Consider the following 18103-nt stretch of genomic DNA (forward strand, 5'->3'; position numbering starts at 1 on the left):
AAAGTGGTCCCCCTGACAACTGCCAGTGGGGGGTGGAAAAGAATTCTGGCAGATCCTGTAGGTTTCCTGTTTACTAGTCAGTCAACAGTGCCCTGAAATTGTTGGTTTCCTAAAAATGAATTAGTTATCTTATTACAATAAACCCTTGCAGTAAAGTAAAATAATAAAAATTAAGAACTTGTAAGAGACAAGTCTGAGCCCGCAAGGCATTAACCACATTTTGTATTCACCCACCAGAAGTGTCCAACCTTGTTTCTTTCTGGGGAAACTTAACATTGAGAGCAGAATCATTTTTAAGTTTCATCAGCATCATTTTGTTTGATATTTTAAGATGAGGGACAACATCTCATGGAGGAGTAGCGTGGCATCTTGACTACAATTAAGAAGGTTTAATGTTAGAGTCACAGTTACGTCATGATGTTCGGTTCATGCCCCTCAGCAAACAGGCCTTGAAATCACCTGAAAAGATACACTTAAATTCAGGGCCACCATGATCTTAGCTTGTAATGAAAGTCCCAAACTCTCTCCTACCAGCGAGGGTGAAGGAGACAAGCAGGTCTCTTCATGTGAATTACTCAAAATGTTAAGAAAGGGAAACACAGCAGGTTTCTTTTTGAAAATAAATATCTAAAACCCATTACAGTAAAATATGAAAAATGAACATAACATAAGAATACAGGACAGATCAAAATGTTCAACTGGACTGATTCAAATGTCAAGTGAAAAGATGAATTTAAACTGAAGATTATACATAATGGCTTAGTAAGAATTGGTTTTCAACTGATCTTAGTAGTTTTAAAAAGTTTAAGTGCCTTTATCACACATTTATTTAGAATTAGTCTGAATTATAATTATACTGTTCTCAAGGACAGGTTCGACCTCTTCATGGTAAAATATCTTAATTTATATTTTATTATAAAAATATACAAAATACTACTTTTTACCTTTCCTTCTTCACTCAGTATAAACCCTTTTTGGTTCAGGAACATCAGCCAACTAAATTCAAATCATATTCATATTATGTCTTCTAAAGTCACACTGGATTTTAAGGCTCAGTACACAGTTTATCTTCTCAAATATACAATTATCATAATTGGTTTTATGTAAGGATAACAGGATAAAAGTCTTTAAAAAAATATACAAGTGGGATAAACATTTTGTTGCACGTTATTTTATCCCATTTTCTCCAATTATTAAAACAAGACAAAACTGTACAAATAATTCTACTTGTAATTCTAGATAGCATACAATGAAAAAGTTTGCATACTTTTAATTAAGCAAAATATAATAAATGTGAATCTTTTGATTACCCATCATTAAATTTTTTTAAAACTACTTAGCTTCAGCTGTTGGAAAATATTATCTGACAACTTCAGGTGACAGAATAACTCTAGCTTTTTTTTTTTTTTTCAATAAAATGAAAAGGAATCACATATCTAAGACTATTTTCAATTTGCCATTCAAAATTGGCTTCTCTCTCCCATGCCTGTATTTTTAAAAACAACCATAACATAACTTTTGCATGAACTTACATTTGCTCATCATAAAAACTAAAAGAAATTTATATATCTGAAATTGAGAAAGTTTACAAAATACTTAACATATGAGGAAGAGGTATATCTTACAGATTTGGCTATCTCATAAGGCAATTGATGAAGATGGAATTTTTCCTATCATTAATTTAACATAAGGAATTCTACAACATGATAATTCTCCATAAATCTGAAAGCTTGTTGGATACTTCAATATGATCACGCCAGGTCATCACTGAACTTTGAAGAAAGTAATCTGAATGAGAAAGGAACAAATTTGGTGCCTGCACCAACGTAGAATTTATTCTGAAATTCTACCCTAAAAAAAAAAAAAAAAAGTATTAATGAAAGATTCTGAATAACATCTCCTACATTTCTTAAAACAACATTTACTAAGTTAAAAAAAAGTTCCTGTACTTCCAAACGTGCTTCATTCCATATATGCTCTTGGCACAAATACTTTTACTGAGGTAAAACACACACACACACACACACACTGACCCTTTGTTGGCTTTCTCATGAAGGAAATGCTGACACCTCATGTTACCTCCCACTCTATGGACATTCACACGAGAATCAGGAACCTCTCTCTCCTCGTAACTGCACACACAGACAAGTAATCTGATATATATTGTAAAACATTAAGAAATATGGCTTACAATGAGATAAAGTAACTTGTCAGACCCAAAATAAGTTGAAAATATTAAATACACATAATTATTCATCAAGTATAAACTTGCTTTTTACATGTCAGGGACAATAGTTCAGAAACAAAATAGAATTTTAACTCAGGGGATCAGAATACAGATCTCAATACTGGGAAGGAAAGAACTAGCCTAAATAATGTATGTACACATATTACTGGAAATGTTTTATGTGTGTATATAGTGGGGGGGGGGGTGGTGTTACTGTCTTAAATAACAGTTCTGAAGCTCAATTCCAAACTCACCAGTGGAGGCGGATGGCGTGAAGAAATGCAGAAAGCCCTTCCATGATCAAAAGGATGAAGATTGTCAATACTGCAAAGAGAGCGATCACCGGGAGCAGCACCAAGACCCCGTAGGTTGTGTCTACCCGGAGGCCGACGTGCATCAGCATGGCCCACAGGACCTCGGACAACTCTGCATGGGAAGCATTCTGCAGAGTTAACCTCTGTTGACCTTCAGTGAGTCACTTCCATTAGCTAGCTAGACTGAGTTTCCTTCTGAGAAATTTTGAATTGTTCTCTCTAAAATAAACACACACCCATAAAAGATATAATCTGCTCCTCATGTAAAAATTACTTGAGCAACTTAATCATCTCAAATGTGGATGACTTGACATTCCAGAGAAATCAGAGGTCTGCCTGCCTGCCAAGGAGAGATCTTGACCCAGATGGGGGTCTGGCTGGCTCGGTCCCAGTGCAGCCCTGAATCAGGCAGTGGCAAGCTGGGCATCAGTCCTGACTCAGCCACTAACTGATCAGGCGGGTGATCCAGCACCAGCACCGAACCTCACTGGGCCTTAGTCTCCTCCTCTGCAGTAGAAGATGGTGGACCACAGCGTCCCCTCCAACCAGAAAAGTCTCAACTTGCGGCTCTGCTTATAAAAATATGTACCAACCAGCAAAAGAACACCTCTATCACCTGGTGATTTTTCACAAGTACAGATAGTCTTTGCACAACGGAGCAGGGGCAGAACAGTGACCAGCGAAAGCATCCTTAATGGTCAACAGGGAAAATGACAGTTGTTCCGGGACCTTTCAAAATTACTGTCAAAACATTAAAACACTCTCTTATTCTTGGTTATAAATGCATAAGGAAATGAAAAAAAGAGAGCGAATCTATCTTTTAAACGTTAGAAACACTGAGTATTAAATTGTTGGGAGGATTTGGTAAGAAGAACTTATCAAGGGTGATTTGAACAGCCTTCTTCTCACGTGACCTGGCAAAGCCAGGCACCTAGACACAGAGCAAGCCTTCTCCCTAATACCTGGCATGCTGTCTACTCTTTTCCAAGTCTGGATCAGCTTCTACAGTGTGCTTTGCACCTTCCAAGTCCTGAACTAACTCCTGGAGCTTCTGCGGCATCACGGCTGGGACGCCAGCATCTTCCGTGCGTTACTAAGTTCCCCTGCTGCAAACTGCACCTCTCGAACAGCAGCAGTGGCACACCCCACGTCAGCTCTTTCTCCTAAACTCCTGTTACATTCTGTTGGCATTTCACTTCCAACATATCACTGTTTGTTTCTCTGGTGCATTTTTTTCATCTTTGTTGGCCAATTCCCTCAGTTTAGGGATCCATTTTTAAATGCCAGGTGAGTTTACCACTGGCCCACAGGAGGCAACCCCACCATGCGCTTTGCTGTCTGGGCACAAACTGAGCAGCAGGTTCAGGGACCAATGGGGAAAATGACAGTTGTTCTGGGACCTTTCAAAATTATCAAAACATGAAAACACTCTCTTATTCTTGTTTATAAATGCATAAGGAAATGAAGAAACAGGGACCAATCATAACAGGCTCTGAAAAAGTGATGTCGCTGGTTTCTGCTCATGAAGTGCATGTGTATTATTTACATAGTGACTTGTAGGCTAAAAGGCCAGCAGTGGAGACTGTGCTTTGTACCCATATACTCAGATTTTATCGTAGAAACTGAAATTTCAACTGTGTTTTTGGGTGGCTGGTGAGACTTAAGTAAATGGAGGTAACTGAAATCCATGCATCACCAGAGCATGCAAAAGAAGAACTATCTGTAATCAAAACTATTTCAGGACTTGTTTGACATAACTAGACCATCACACTTGGTAAGGCAGGGCTGAATTAAAATAACAATAAAAACAAAAATAATGATGGTCAGAGCAGAGGGAGTAAAATACTTATGCCAGAGGTTCCTAAGCCTTTTCGGTCCTGAAAACAACTCGTGTCCCAGTGAATTTTCCCACAGCACCCTGAAGTCAAAAGAAATACCCAGGAGACCAGGGCAGTAAGTAGTCAAGTCCAAACAACCTAACAGTCCCCATTCACACAGTATCATAGACAGTGCCCTTTCCATGAACATTTTCTGGTGTCCCACAGTACCCCCATAAGTTAACTGAGGTGTTGAGGGGTATCTTGGCCCAGAGTTTGGGAACGGCAGGTCAAACTAGAAACTTACGTGCGTGAGCCAAACTGAGTGCCCAAAGCCTCAGGTACGAAGCAGTGTTAGAGATGCATCCCAGACAGTACTCGATGGAATGAATTACTTGAGTCATTAATATTTCTCCAAAATCAAACTACGAGAGATGATACAACGTGGGTTAGATTCTGTACATGATATGCACGACAGTGACAGGCCTGGCTTCTGGAATGCTGCTGAGGACATGCTGGAGCGTGAGGGACAGGGAGTCACGCGATCTGAGTTCTGCTCACAGCTCTGCCACTACCCAGCTTTCCATCTACAGAGGTCCCACTCCCCTGTCCCCAGGATGTGACCCCACAGGTGAGCTCAGGGCGCTGGACCAGAACTCCAGAACTCTGATGCCACAACCGCCATGGCCCTCAGACAGCCCAATGAGCTGCTCTTAGTAATTATAAAACGTATCATGAAAACCAGGCATCCACCAACCACAAGATTAGAATATTGTGAATGTATGTGTGTTTAATGGATAAGAGCACCTTAATACAAGTCTGAGAACAAGAAACTATAAAGAGTCCCTACCAGTGAAAAGACTAGAACTCTGGGCAAGATGCCTCTCACGTTCTTCCAGGTCTGCTTTTTGTGTTTTCATGACCTTAGAACGTTAATTATTGTCTCAAATTAAAGCACTAAATTACATAACAATTACAAAAGGCTAACTGAAAGAAATCTTGTTTAGTCCTCATTGAACAGCCAAAGAGTTTCTAAGAAAATAAAGCAGCCAAGAGCAGCGAACACGCTGGTTCTGTCCGCCAGGACTGCGCTCCCCTTCCCTGGGAGGAGATGCTTCTGCTCCCGTCTCACCCTGGATCCATCAGTTCAGTTCAGTTCAGTTCAGTTCAGTCACTCACTCGTGTCTGACTCTTCGTGACCCCATGAATCGCAGCACGCCAGGCCTCCCTGTCCATCACCAACTCTTGGAGTTCACAGACTCACGTCCATCAAGTCCGTGATGCCATCCAGCCATCTCATCCTCGGTCGTCCCCTTCTCCTCCTGCCCCCAATCCCTCCCAGCATCAGAGTCTTTTCCAATGAGTCAACTCTTTGCATGAGGTGGCCAAAGTACTGGAGTTTCAGCTTTAGCATCATTCCTTCCAAAGAAATCCCAGGGTTGATCTCCTTCAGAATGGACTGGTTGGACCTCCCTGCAGTCCAAGGGACTTTCAAGAGTCTTCTCCAACACCACAGTTCAAAAGCATCAATTCTTCAGCGCTCAGCCTTCTTCACAGTCCAACTCTCACATCCACACATAACCACTGGAAAAACCATAGCCTTGACTAGACGAACCTTAGTTGGCAAAGTGATGTCTCTGCTTTTCAATATGCTATCTAGGTTGGTCATAACTTTTCTTCCAAGGAGTAAGCATCATTTAATTTCATGGCTGCTGTCACCATCTGCAGTGATTGTGGAGCCCCCAAAAATAAAGCCTGACACTGTTTCCACTGTTTCCCCATCTATTTGCCATGAAGTGATGGGACGGACAGATGCCATGATCTTCGTTTTCTGAATGTTGAGCTTTAAGCCAACTTTTTCGCTCTCCTCTTTCACTTTCATCAAGAGGCTTTTTAGTTCCTCTTCCCTTTCTGCCGTAAGAGTGGTGTCATCTGCATATCTGAGGTTATTGATATTTCTCCCGGCAATCTCGATTCCAGCTTGTGCTTCTTCCAGCCCAGCATTTCTCATGAGGTACTCAGCATATAAGTTAAATAAGCAGGGTGACAATATACAGCCTTGACTTACTCCTTTTCCTATTTGGAACCAGTCTGTTGTTCCATGTCCAGTTCTAACTGTTGCTTCCTGATCTGCTTATAGGTTTCTCGAGAGGCAGGTCAGGTGGTCTGGTATTCCCATCTCTTTCAGAATTTTCCACACTGTATTGTGATCCACACAGTCAAAGGCTTTGGCATAGTCAATAAAGCAGAAATAGATGTTTTTCTGGAACTTTCTTGCTTTTTCCATGATCCAGCGGATGTTGGCAATTTGATCTCTGGTTCCTCTGCCTATTCTAAAACCAGCTTGAACATCTGGAAGTTCACAGTTCACGTATTACTGAAGCCTGGCTTGGAGAATTTTGAGCATTACTTTACTAGCGTGTGAGATGAGTGCAATTGTATGGTAGTTTGAGCATTCTTTGGCATTGCCCTTCTTTTGGATTGGAATGAAAACTGACCTTTTCCAGTCCTATGGCCACTGCTGAGTTTTCCAAATTTGCTGGCATATTGAGTGCAGCACTTTCACAGCATCATCTTTCAAGATTTGAAATAGCTCAACTGGAATTCCATCACCTCCACTAGTTTTGTCCATAGTGATGCTTTCTAAGGCCCACTTGACTTCACATTCCAGGATGTCTGGCTCTAGGTGAGTGATCACACCATCATGATTATCTGGGTCGTGAAGATCTTTTTTGTACAGTTCTTCTGTGTATTCTTGCCACCTCTTCTTAATATCTTCTGCTTCTGTTAGGTCCATACCAGTTCTGTCCTTTATCGAGCCCATCTTTCCATGAAATGTTCCCTTGGTATCTCTAATTTTCTTGAAGAGATCTCTAGTCTTCCCCATTCTGTTGTTTTCCTCTATTTCTTTGCATTGATCGCTGAAGAAGGCTTTCTTCTCTCTCCTTGCTATTCTTTGGAACTCTGCATTCAGATGCTTATATCTTTCCTTTTCTCCTTTGCTTTTTGCTTCTCTTCTTTTCACAGCTATTTGTAAGGCCTCCTCAGAGAGCCATTTTGCTTTTTTGCATTTCTTTTCCATGGGGATGGTCTTGATTTCTGTCTCCTGTACAATGTCACAAACCTCCGTCCATAGTTCATCAGGCACTCTATCTATCAGATCTAGTCCCTTAAATCTATTTCTCACTTCCACTGTATAATCATAAGGGATTTGATTTAGGTCATACCTGAATGGTCTAGTGGTTTTCCCTACATTCTTCAGTTTAAGTCTGAATTTGGCAATAAGGAGTTCATGATCTGAGCCACAGTCAGCTCCCAGTCTTGTTTTTGTTGACTGTATAGAGCTTCTCCATCTTTGGCTGCAAAGAATATAATCAATCTGATTTCAGTGTCAACCATCTGGTGATGTCCATGTGTAGAGTCTTCTCTTGTGTTGTTGGAAGAGGGTGTTTGGATCCATAGCCAGTCATTATTAGCTAAATGTGTCCCCTCCAACAGTCATACGTTGAAGCCCTAATCCCCAATATGAGTATGTGTGGAGACGGGGCCTTCAAGGAGGTGATGTGTTAAATAAGGTCTAAGGTTGGGGCCTGATCCAGTAGGACCGACCTCTTTATAAGAGACAACAGAGATGCACGCACAGCAATAAGGCCACGTGGGGACACAGCCACAGAGAGAAGCCCCAGAAGAAACTGACCCTGCCAACACCGTGCCCTTGGATATCTGGCCTCCAAAACCATGAGAAATAAATTTCTTCAGTTCAAGCCCCCGAGTGTGTGGCTGTGGTAGCCTGTGTAGACAGCTACAGCAGTCACTGGTTTCGGGATGGTGAGTGACGCCAGCCAGGCCAATCACAGCACTTCCTTAGGATTCTTCTTCACGGCTTTTCTCTGATTGAAAGACTGAAGAAAATGAGCCCAGTGCTCGCTGTGGCTACAGTTCCAACATCGTGGGGCCAACGGGCTTCAGAATGTGAAGCAAACTTGCAAAGAAAACCCAAGCTAGACTTGCTGGGATTGGAATCCAGAGCCCCACCAGCCTGAGGCCCACTCTCCCCTTGTCCTGACCTGAGCCAGCAGAATCCCCCTGAAGCCAGTGTGAACAGGGTCTCTTTCTTACAACTATGGAGAAGTTCTCATGGAGATGAGAATCTTCTGAAAGCAATGTTCACAGCACCTTAAGTCATTTAATATCACAACTTGTGATGTTAATGCTATAAATCCCATTGTAAGACTGAGAACCACAAAATGTTAACCCCAAATCCTTATGATGACAATTCTATGAAGAGAATAGTATTTGGAAAGCTTTGAGGAATGGTTGTTTTGCTTTGAATTTTGATGTTTAAGATGATTACTATCAATGAATAGAAACAGAGTCACGGATAGAGAAAATAAATGTATGGTTACCAAGGGACAGTGGGGGAAAGGATAAACTGGAATATTGGGATTGACATATTCACATTACTATATACAAAACAGACAACTAATAAGGACCTCCTGTATACCGCAGGGAACTCTACTCAGTACTCTGTGATGACCTATATGGGAAAAGAATCTAAATGGATACATATAAAGAAAGCTGAGCACCAAAGAATTAATGCTGTTGAACTGTGGTGTTTGAGAAGACTCTTGAGTCCTTGGACTGCAAGGAGATCAAACCAGTCCATCCTAAAGGAAATCAGTCCCGAATATTCATTGGAAGGACTGATTCTGAAGCTGAAGCTCCAATACTTTGGCCACCTGATGCAAAGAGCTGACTCATCGGAAAAGACCCTGATACTAGGAGAGCTTGAAGGCAGGAGGAGAAGGGGACAACAGAGGACGAGAGGTTGGATGGCATGACTGATTCGATGGACACGAGTTTGAGCAACTCTGGGAGTTGGTGATGGACAGGGAAGCCTGGCGTCCTGCAGTCCATGAGGTCGCAGAGAGTCAGACAAAACCGAGCAACTGAACTGAACTGGTATGTGTATGTATAACTGATGCACTTTGCTGTATACCTGAAATTAGCACAGATGGTAAGTCAACTAGACTCCAGTAAAAATTAATTTTAAAAAAAAGGTGATTCTTATCACTCTCGTTGTGACGATCATCTCTGTGCAAGTCTGGCTCCTCACATCAACAACAGTAACTGAAAAGGTTACCTCTTCACACATCACTTCTCTACATCCATCTTCCATTTGGTTGTTCCCCTCTTCTATGTCTTGGCCTCCCAGCAAAGAAACTTCTTCCTCGCTATCTTTCCTTACAAGTGTGTAGCCACTCTAAAAACAACCCAAAGAAAGCAGAGTCAGTGCCTTTAAAATCACAAGGTTGTGACAACATCAAAGTTAGAACCCCTTCAACTCTGTAAAAGACTCAGCTCTTCAGGAATAAAAAGCCCTTTAAAAGAAAATGAGCATATTATACCCACTAGGATGGCTGTTGTTAAAAAAACAGAGACTACGTAAGTGCTGATTAGGGTGTGGAAGAACTCCTGTGCATTGCTGATGGGAATGTAAAATGGTGTAGCCACTGTGGAACAGTTCAGTGGCTCCCCAAAACACTAAACAAAGAACCATCATTTCTAGTATATACCCAGGAGAACTAAAAGCTAAAGACTCCAATGGATATTTTTATACCCACATTCAGAGCAGCATTGTTCACAGCAGCTAAAAGGTGAAAACAACCTAAGTGCCCATTCGTGGATGAACTGAGAAGCAAAATGTAGTCTATCCACACAATGGAATATTATTCAGCCTTAAAAAGGAAGGAAGGGTCCTCCGTAGTGGTCTGGTGGTTAAGACTCCATCTTCCAATGCAAGGGGTACAGGTTCAATCCCTGGTCAGGGAACAAAGATCCCACATACTATGGAGTGCAGTCAAAAAGTGGGGGGGGGGGAAAGGAAGGAAATTCTTTCTCTTCCTTTTTTATTTTTGGCACCACATAGTTTGGGATTTCAGTTCCTCATCTAGGGATTGTACCCAGGCAAGTCTCAGCAGTGAGCACAGAGTCCCAACTGGTGGACCGCCAGGGAATTCCCAGGAAGGAAATTCAGACACAGGTTACAACATGGATCAATCTTGAGGACATTATGCTAAAACAGAAGGAGAATATTACCTGATTCCACTTGTATGAGATACCTAAAGCAGTCAAATTCATACACACACAAAGTAGAAGGGTAGTTGCCAAGGGCTGGGATGAGAGGAAATGGGGAATTAGTGTTAATGGATATGAAGTCTCAGTTTAGATGGAAGTTTAGACGGAAGAGTTCTGGAGACAGGTGGGAGGCTGTATGCACAGTGCGAAATACTTAATGCCAGTGTATACTTTAGGTGTACACTGAACTGTGCACCTAAAACCGGTGAGGATGGAAAATTTACATCATGTGTATTTTGCCACAATACTTCCCCCACCCCAGCACCAGAATTTTTTAAAAAAAGAAATATAGACAAACAAGAAAACAGTCTGAAAAGAAACTGAACAAATAGTTAACACTGTTTGTAACTGTATAGGAAAACTTCAAGGCACTATTTTCTGTATTTCCCACATTTCCTTTAATTATGTTACTTAAATTAAAAAAGCACTTTAAAAAATGAAGAGGCAAGAATAAGGAAGAAAAACACTGTAGTTATGACCAGCATCACTGAAAGATTTCAGTGCAAGCTCCTGTTAGGTTTGGGGTTCATGAAAGGGGGACCAGTTTCCCATGCCCAGATGTGCAGGTTCCTGGCACCATGCCTCTGCAGAACAGCCAACCCCAGAGTGCTCAGTGAGGGAAGCTTTAGCTTTTAAATCAAAGCCTGGACCCCATGGAAGGTGTTCTGTTTTTTTTCCAAATCTATTTATTTATTTCTTTGGCTGCACTGCACAGCAAGCAGGACCTTAGTTCCCCGATGGGATTGAACCAATGCCCGCCGCAGAGGAAGCGTGGAGTCTTAGCCACTGGCATTCCTGGAAGGTGTTTTCCTTACAAAACTTTCCACAGCTAAAACCAGACTTTGCTCACCATCAACAAACATGCATCCGAACTCACACTTACCCTGCTGACCCCAAAACAATTGCGCCCCCTATGCAGCCACAGCAGAAAGAGTGGTTTTCCCAAGAAAAGCACGGGGACTGACAACACTGTGATGACCAGCAGCAGCCTCTGGATATGCTCCTGTTGGTGCAGACGGGGAGGAAGCTGGTTGAAATGCAAAGACGTACCAACAGTGTCATTGGTACGCTGAAACTAGTGACAATCAAGCAGAATGTCTTTAGCAAGGAACGTAAAGTAAACGCAAGCTAAATTAGATTTGTCAGAGGGTCTTCACCTTTTGTTTCTTAAACTCATAGCTGATATGGGTGGCATCACACAAACGTGCATCTACATAGAAAAGTCATTTCTGGAGAGGACCATGTGCCACGGTCCAACTGCCAGTACTCTGAAAGCCTGGCTGAGTCAGAGACTGACTTTAAAGAAACCGGAGGGGCTTCCCCTGGTGGCTCAGTGGTATTATTTAAATATAAATAAATAAATAAAATTATTTAAAAAGAAAAAAACTGGAAAAAACAAAAAGAAAAGAAAAAACTGGAAAGACAGATGGATGAGCAGTACTCGGGAACCCTCCAATAACACATTCTTTCCCCACCACTTCTGACAGCTAAGGAGTGGCAGCAAGTCTGGATTACAGTCTGACCAGAGCCCTGGAGATAGCACTCATGGCAGAATGACACCCCCGTGATAACAGAGAGAAACAGAAAGCCGCTCAGTGCCTGGGAGGCTGTGGGAAGCACCTTTAACCACTCTACTGATCGAAACAAAAAGGCTCTCATGAGGACTTCCCTTGAGTTCCTAAGAATGGGGGAAGAAAAAAAAAAGATTGTTTACCTGCCCTGGGTAAAGACCACCTGTGTCACTAGCCAGGAATAAAAACATGCTAATAAATTCAATCAGAATGCTAGGAGCAGTTCTGGAGGTTTCGGCTGAATAAACCAGCCACTTATAGATGATCATAAATATAAGGTATCCAAAGATGCAGAGCATGAAGAGCAGTTCTGGTATGGAAACCAGACAAATATTGAACTTCTTCCTGAAATGCCTAGGGCAAAAAACAGAATTGATTAACCCATGAACAAATGTTTTAACATTTACTTATTTGGCTGCACCGGGTCTTAGTGGCAGCACGCAGCTGGACTAAGATAAAAAGTAAAGAGGAAATTAATCTTAAATTCTCTGTGACAAAGCCTATCTCAGAATCACATCATCTGTGTTATGATCCAGATATAATCACAAAAAGATGTGAGGACAGGAGAGAAGACTAGTCTTTCCCTTTCAGATTCAATTAGAAGAAAAAAGACATCATCTCTTACTTCTAATATACCAGCTGTAAGAAACAAACCAAAAGTTTTTGACTTATAAAATAAAAAAGAATAGGACAAAAATCACCTCTGGAAATAAATGTGAATGAACATGCTGCATGTCTCCCTCACTTGAACATAAACTCCATGAGGGTGAAAACTTTTTTCTGATCTCTCTGTTCAACCCCTAACAGTGCCAGGCACATTCTATATGCTCAACAAATATTTGCTGAATCAAATGAAAGTGAAAGTGAAGTCGCTCAGTCGTGTCCGACTCTTTGCAACCCCATGGACTGTAGCCACCAGGCTCCTCTGTCCATGGGATTTTCCAGGCAAAAGTACTGGAGTGGAGTGCCATTAAAGAAGCTGCCAAAAAACGGATCATCAAAACAGGATCATATGAATACAACATACCCCCATACTGGCTGCCTTAAGATCTAGGCAGTCTATCATCAAGCAAAGGTTAAGAAATTGATTTATAAATACTGGTTTTTAAAAAAATCTGTACTTACAAGTGGTTAAATATTCCCAGAATGACTCCAAAAGTCATGTGAGTAATCCCTAAAATCACAGACATCTTCATTTTGAAAGAGTTTAGAAAAGTGAGACGATTGGTGGCCAAGTTCCAAATCTAAAGACAAAACAAAACACCAAAAAAGAAAACTTTAACTCCCTTCAACTGCCTTAGGATAAAAGTGCTATTCCTTAGGGAAAACCCTGGTCAAGCCTTTTCAAGTTTCCTATCGTATTAAGACTCGAGGCAACACTATTCAATTATGTAAATTATGTTTAGAGACAAGAATGAACAATTAGGAGAGAGGTTCCCTTGGAGAGCTCAGATAAAGGGATGATAGACTCCTGTCAGTGAGTTCTTTTCACTACTGTATCACCTCCCTCCAAACCAATTCTGACGCAGCTCTGTTTACTTGGCTGCGCCCAGTCTTAGCTGCAGCATGCAGGATCTTTACTTGCGGCATGTGAACTCTTAGCTGTGGCATGTGAGATCTAGTTCCCTGGTCAGGGATCGAACCCAGGTTCCCTGCATCAGGATGGCAGAGTCTGAGACACTGGACCACCAAGGAAGTCCCTTGAGGTAGTTTCTAAGCTCTTCTCTTAAGGCTGAGATTCCTCGAGAAGAACCCCGAGTCTAGAGAGACGCTGCCTGGGCCTCACAAGCAGCCGCCTGCCGAGCCCCACGGCGGGGCAGGTAGGGTGGGGACAGCCCCAGCCCCAGAGCCACTGCCTCTTTCCTTCTCCCCACACTTTTCCCCTTTCAAACCACCACCTCAATAAGCACCATGATAAGCATAAGCTCCCTTTCCCATTCTAAAATTCCACACTATTTCTTTCTAAAGCAAAAGATAAAAAAACAATGTGCCCAAAGAAACGGAAGCAGCAGCACACGTTCCACGGCACTTTCCATGGCACTTTCCACTAGAATCAAGGGGTCAGGGAGTAGGACAGACTGTAACCCCAGCTCTCTGTGGACCTGCACTCAGGCACTGATCCTGGCTTCTCAAACGGACTGTCAGCTTCATCTGCACACCAGCCTGACTCGGAATACACGGTGAGCCTCTGTCATCCAGACAGAAACCCCCTCCGAGAACCAACCAACCACCTGAACTGTGCTGAATAGTCTGTGAAACCTCTGTGACAGTTAAAGCTAGGTGATCCTGGGAATTCCTGGTGGTCCAATGATTAGGGCCCTGAGGTATCCCTGGTCAGGGAACTAAGGCCCTTACTCCTAAGGGAGTAAGCCACACGGAGTGGTCAAAACTAACAACATTTTTCATTGAAAAATAAGGTGGTACTAGCGAGAAACTTGAGGTATTAAGGGGAGGAGTATACTCACGGGATCAATGCCAAAAGGGTAAGGGCCTCGGAACACTCCGGGAACACTGGGATCCAACTGCAACACGCCGTGGCGCCTGACGACGCTGTCACTGTAACACAAAAGAAGGGTGAGGGCCTCCTGTGATGGGGGAGGGAGCCTTGGAGTGACGCCCCCCACCTTAGACACCATCTGGCAGCTGGGCAGACACTCACTTCCAAAGGACCATCTTCCTCTGCTCCTCTGGGCTGTGACTGGAGCTGTACATGGCAGACACGTTCCACCTGGAGCCGAAGAGGTTGACCGACTTGGAAAAGCAGTCGTTGTAGATGAGGCCCGTGTACACCGAGAACAGCCCCATCAGCAGGAGGATATAGCGACCATTGAAGAACATCCGCATGATCTGTGGGGAGCGAAGTGTGGTCAGTGAGACAGGACCACGGGGAACAGGAGCGGAAGTGATCGAGTTAGTCTGGGCACATTCTTAACCGCTCCTCTCCAGACTGCTCACAATCAAGCTCATGGGGACGTTCCCGGCAGTCAAGTGGCTAAGACTTTGCACTCCCAGTGCAGGGGACCCGGGTGTGATCCCTGGTCAGGGAACTAGATCCCACATGCTGCAACCAAGAGTTTGCATGCTGCAACTAAAGATCCGGCATGCTGCAACTAAGATCCAGCACAGCCAAATAAACAAAACACTTAAAAAATACATATATATATAAATAAAAATCAAGTTCATGGCACGGAACTTGCCATCACACAAGAATGAAGACCCACCCCACCTAGGTCTTGGGTTTCGGTTATCGCCAAAAATGAAACATTTTTAAATGTCTCTTTTTCTAGTCAAACAGAAGGTAATCACTACTAATGCTACCTCACAGGAGATAATGAGCTGGAGGGTTTATGTTTTTACCTCTTGTGACTGATTTAGTCTGGGATGATTTTCGTTTAACACCAACAGGAGGGCAAATAAGAACATCACAAAACCATGTCCAAAGTCTCCAAACATCACGGCAAATAAAAAGGGGAAAGTGATGATGGTGAAGAGAGCTGCAGGAAAAGCAAGAGATTTCTGACTGGCAGCAGAGGCAGAAATTTCTAGTTAATGCAAACACGACCGCATATAATGATCTTGACTTTCTCCCAAATTCTCAAGAGAGAATTGACAGGTTAAAAAGAACACTTTAGGGACTTCCCTGGTGGTCCAGCAGTGATTAAGACTGCATGCTTCCAATGCAGGGGCATGGGTTTAATCCCAGGCTGGGGGAAGTATGATTCCACATGCCCCCAGGCACATTCAAAAATAAAATAAACAGCTTATACTAATTAACAAAACAGTTACTAGTGAGCCTATCTTTCCAAATATCTATTACATTCTCATAGGGGAAAAAAAGCAGCAGTGATGTACAGAATGCATAAAATATAAAGACTAGCAAATACAGGCTTCCAACCTGGGTTCACCTCTTGGTAGCTCCCGACCCCGTAGGCATCCACGATGTTCTGAAACCCCTCGGTGAATTTGTTGGTACGGATCAGAGTTGGGGGAGTTTCTTTTGTTGGGATTGTGTTCATGAATGAGGGGATCGTACCACCGCTCTCTCTCTTTCACATGAAAAGAAGCAAAAAAGAAAACATTACCACCCAAGAGCTCTTTCAACAAATCTTGGTGGCCTGCTATGACAAGGCCCTGTGCAGGGCCACATGGGGAAGCTGATCACCACCCCCCAGGAGGTTCAAGTACAGCAGGAGTGACAGGAGGAACTGAGGGAGGCTCCTGGGGTGGGCAGGTGGGGTACGCCTGGGGGTTGCGGTCTTACAGAAGGAAGAATCTAGCAAGGCTGAGTGGTGGGAAGTGGGCAGTGATGAGTAAAACAAAAAAAACCAAAATGTTGCCATACTGACATTCTGATTTATCCTTCCCTATATTTCATTTTTATTAGGTAATACTGTAGCTGTCTCTAAATTTCTCTTGAACATTTTTAGGAGATAAACCACTAAATTCCAGTTTTATATTGGCGACCCTGGGGCTACTTATATACACATGTATGCACTAGAGTATCAGTCATGTCTCTCAAAACTGATGCTACCTCAATAATTGAGAGTCATCTATACCTTTAAATAAATACAACAGATGCCCCATACTCCAGAATAACTATTTTTATGCCATCATTAATTTGATGTTTTTGTACCATCACAGAATTATGTGAAGAAACAGTGATTAATCAAAAGCTCATAAGAAAACATGTTTCTTTGCTGAAGTATGTAAACCTGTTATTTTCAGTAAAGAACTAAGTTTTAAGATAGAAAAACCTCTTGTATAGCAGAAACTAACACAACATTGTAAAACACCTATACCCCAGTTAAAAAAAAACTCACACAGGAACATGGGAGACAGAGCCCATAGTCCTAAAGTGAGAATAACCTATTATTCAAAGTTCAGAGGAAGAAGGCAATGGCACCCACTCCAGTATTCTTGCCTGGAGAATCCCAGGGACGGGGGAGCTTGGTGGGCTGCTGTCTATGGGGTCGCACAGTCGGAGACTACTGAAGCGACTTAGCAGCAGCAGCAGCACATGGTTTAATGGAGGAGGGAATGGCAACCCACTCCAGTACTCTTGCCTGGAGAATCCCAGGGATGGGGGAGCCTGGTGGGCTGCTGTCTATGGGGTTGCAGAGTCGGACACGACTGAAGTGACTTAGCAGCAGCAGCAAAGTTCAGAGACCACAGGAACTGAGATTAATGGGTTCAACCAAGTTGAACAAATGGAAGTATATTTAACCAAAAACTTCCGCATGACCGAAGCAAACAAACAGAAAGAAACACCGTAAGACAAGTGACAGAATTGGGGGAGAGTATTTGTTCTTGTATCACAGACAACAAGCTAAGGAAATTAGTAAGAAAAGGACCAACCCCCAAGTGGAAAATGGGCAAAGCATGTGAACAGAGAGCTCACCCGAAGGTGAAAATTCAAAGGCCCTTAAACATCCAAAAAGACATTCAGGACTTCCCTGGTGGTCCAGTGGTTAAGAGTCTACCTGCCAGTGTAGGGGACCTGGGTTTGATCCCTGGTCTGGGAAGATACCACATGCCTAGGGGCAACTAAGCCCATGCTCTGCAACTAGAGACGCACACCGCAACTAGAGTAGCCCCCACTCGCCCCAGAGCAGCAACAAACATCCAGCACAGCCAAAACTAAAACAGATTTTTCTTTTTTTTAATGAAAGAAAGATATTCACCCTCACTCAAAATAGAGGGAAATGCAACAATTGGTTGCATTCATCTAGCAAGTATCTGGCAAAACTGATCCAGCAATTCCATCCTGGGAATCTACCCAGTTATCTGGCAAATCTGTGTGTGTCTGAATTGTCAAAGGTCAAGTGTTAGTCTCTGTGCTGGTGGTATTCGCAAAGCTGGAAACCACCTAAATGACCGGGACTAGTTCCATAAACCATGTAACAACAATTCCATCCGGATATTAAATAGCTATAAAACAGGGAAGTTTTCTTAAAAGAAAAGAAAGTATAAATAGCACATAATCTATTGTGAAGAAAGGGAATTCTCCCCTTTTATATATTCCTATTTGATCTATGA

At 42.6% G+C, this 18103-nt stretch overlaps 1 protein-coding gene across 1 annotated transcript in view; it reads right to left on the reverse strand.

Annotated features, from left to right (window-relative positions):
- Nucleotides 1-882: 882 nt before the first annotated feature.
- ATP6V0A2 (ATPase H+ transporting V0 subunit a2) overlaps nt 883-18103 on the reverse strand; it is a 41308-nt gene continuing 24087 nt past the window's right edge. Inside the window, exons 10-20 of the mRNA XM_069557671.1 lie at nt 15963-16113; nt 15425-15561; nt 14727-14914; nt 14533-14623; nt 13193-13311; nt 12211-12421; nt 11380-11499; nt 9502-9621; nt 4666-4783; nt 2482-2653; nt 883-1851 (exon numbers count right to left, since the gene is read on the reverse strand). Coding sequence (XP_069413772.1) covers nt 1752-1851; nt 2482-2653; nt 4666-4783; nt 9502-9621; nt 11380-11499; nt 12211-12421; nt 13193-13311; nt 14533-14623; nt 14727-14914; nt 15425-15561; nt 15963-16113 — 1527 coding nt within the window. The 3' untranslated portion in view covers nt 883-1751. The remainder of the gene's footprint in view (nt 1852-2481; nt 2654-4665; nt 4784-9501; nt 9622-11379; nt 11500-12210; nt 12422-13192; nt 13312-14532; nt 14624-14726; nt 14915-15424; nt 15562-15962; nt 16114-18103) is intronic.

This window comes from Ovis canadensis, chromosome 17, assembly GCF_042477335.2.
Source record: "Ovis canadensis isolate MfBH-ARS-UI-01 breed Bighorn chromosome 17, ARS-UI_OviCan_v2, whole genome shotgun sequence".
NCBI lineage: Eukaryota > Metazoa > Chordata > Mammalia > Artiodactyla > Bovidae > Ovis > Ovis canadensis.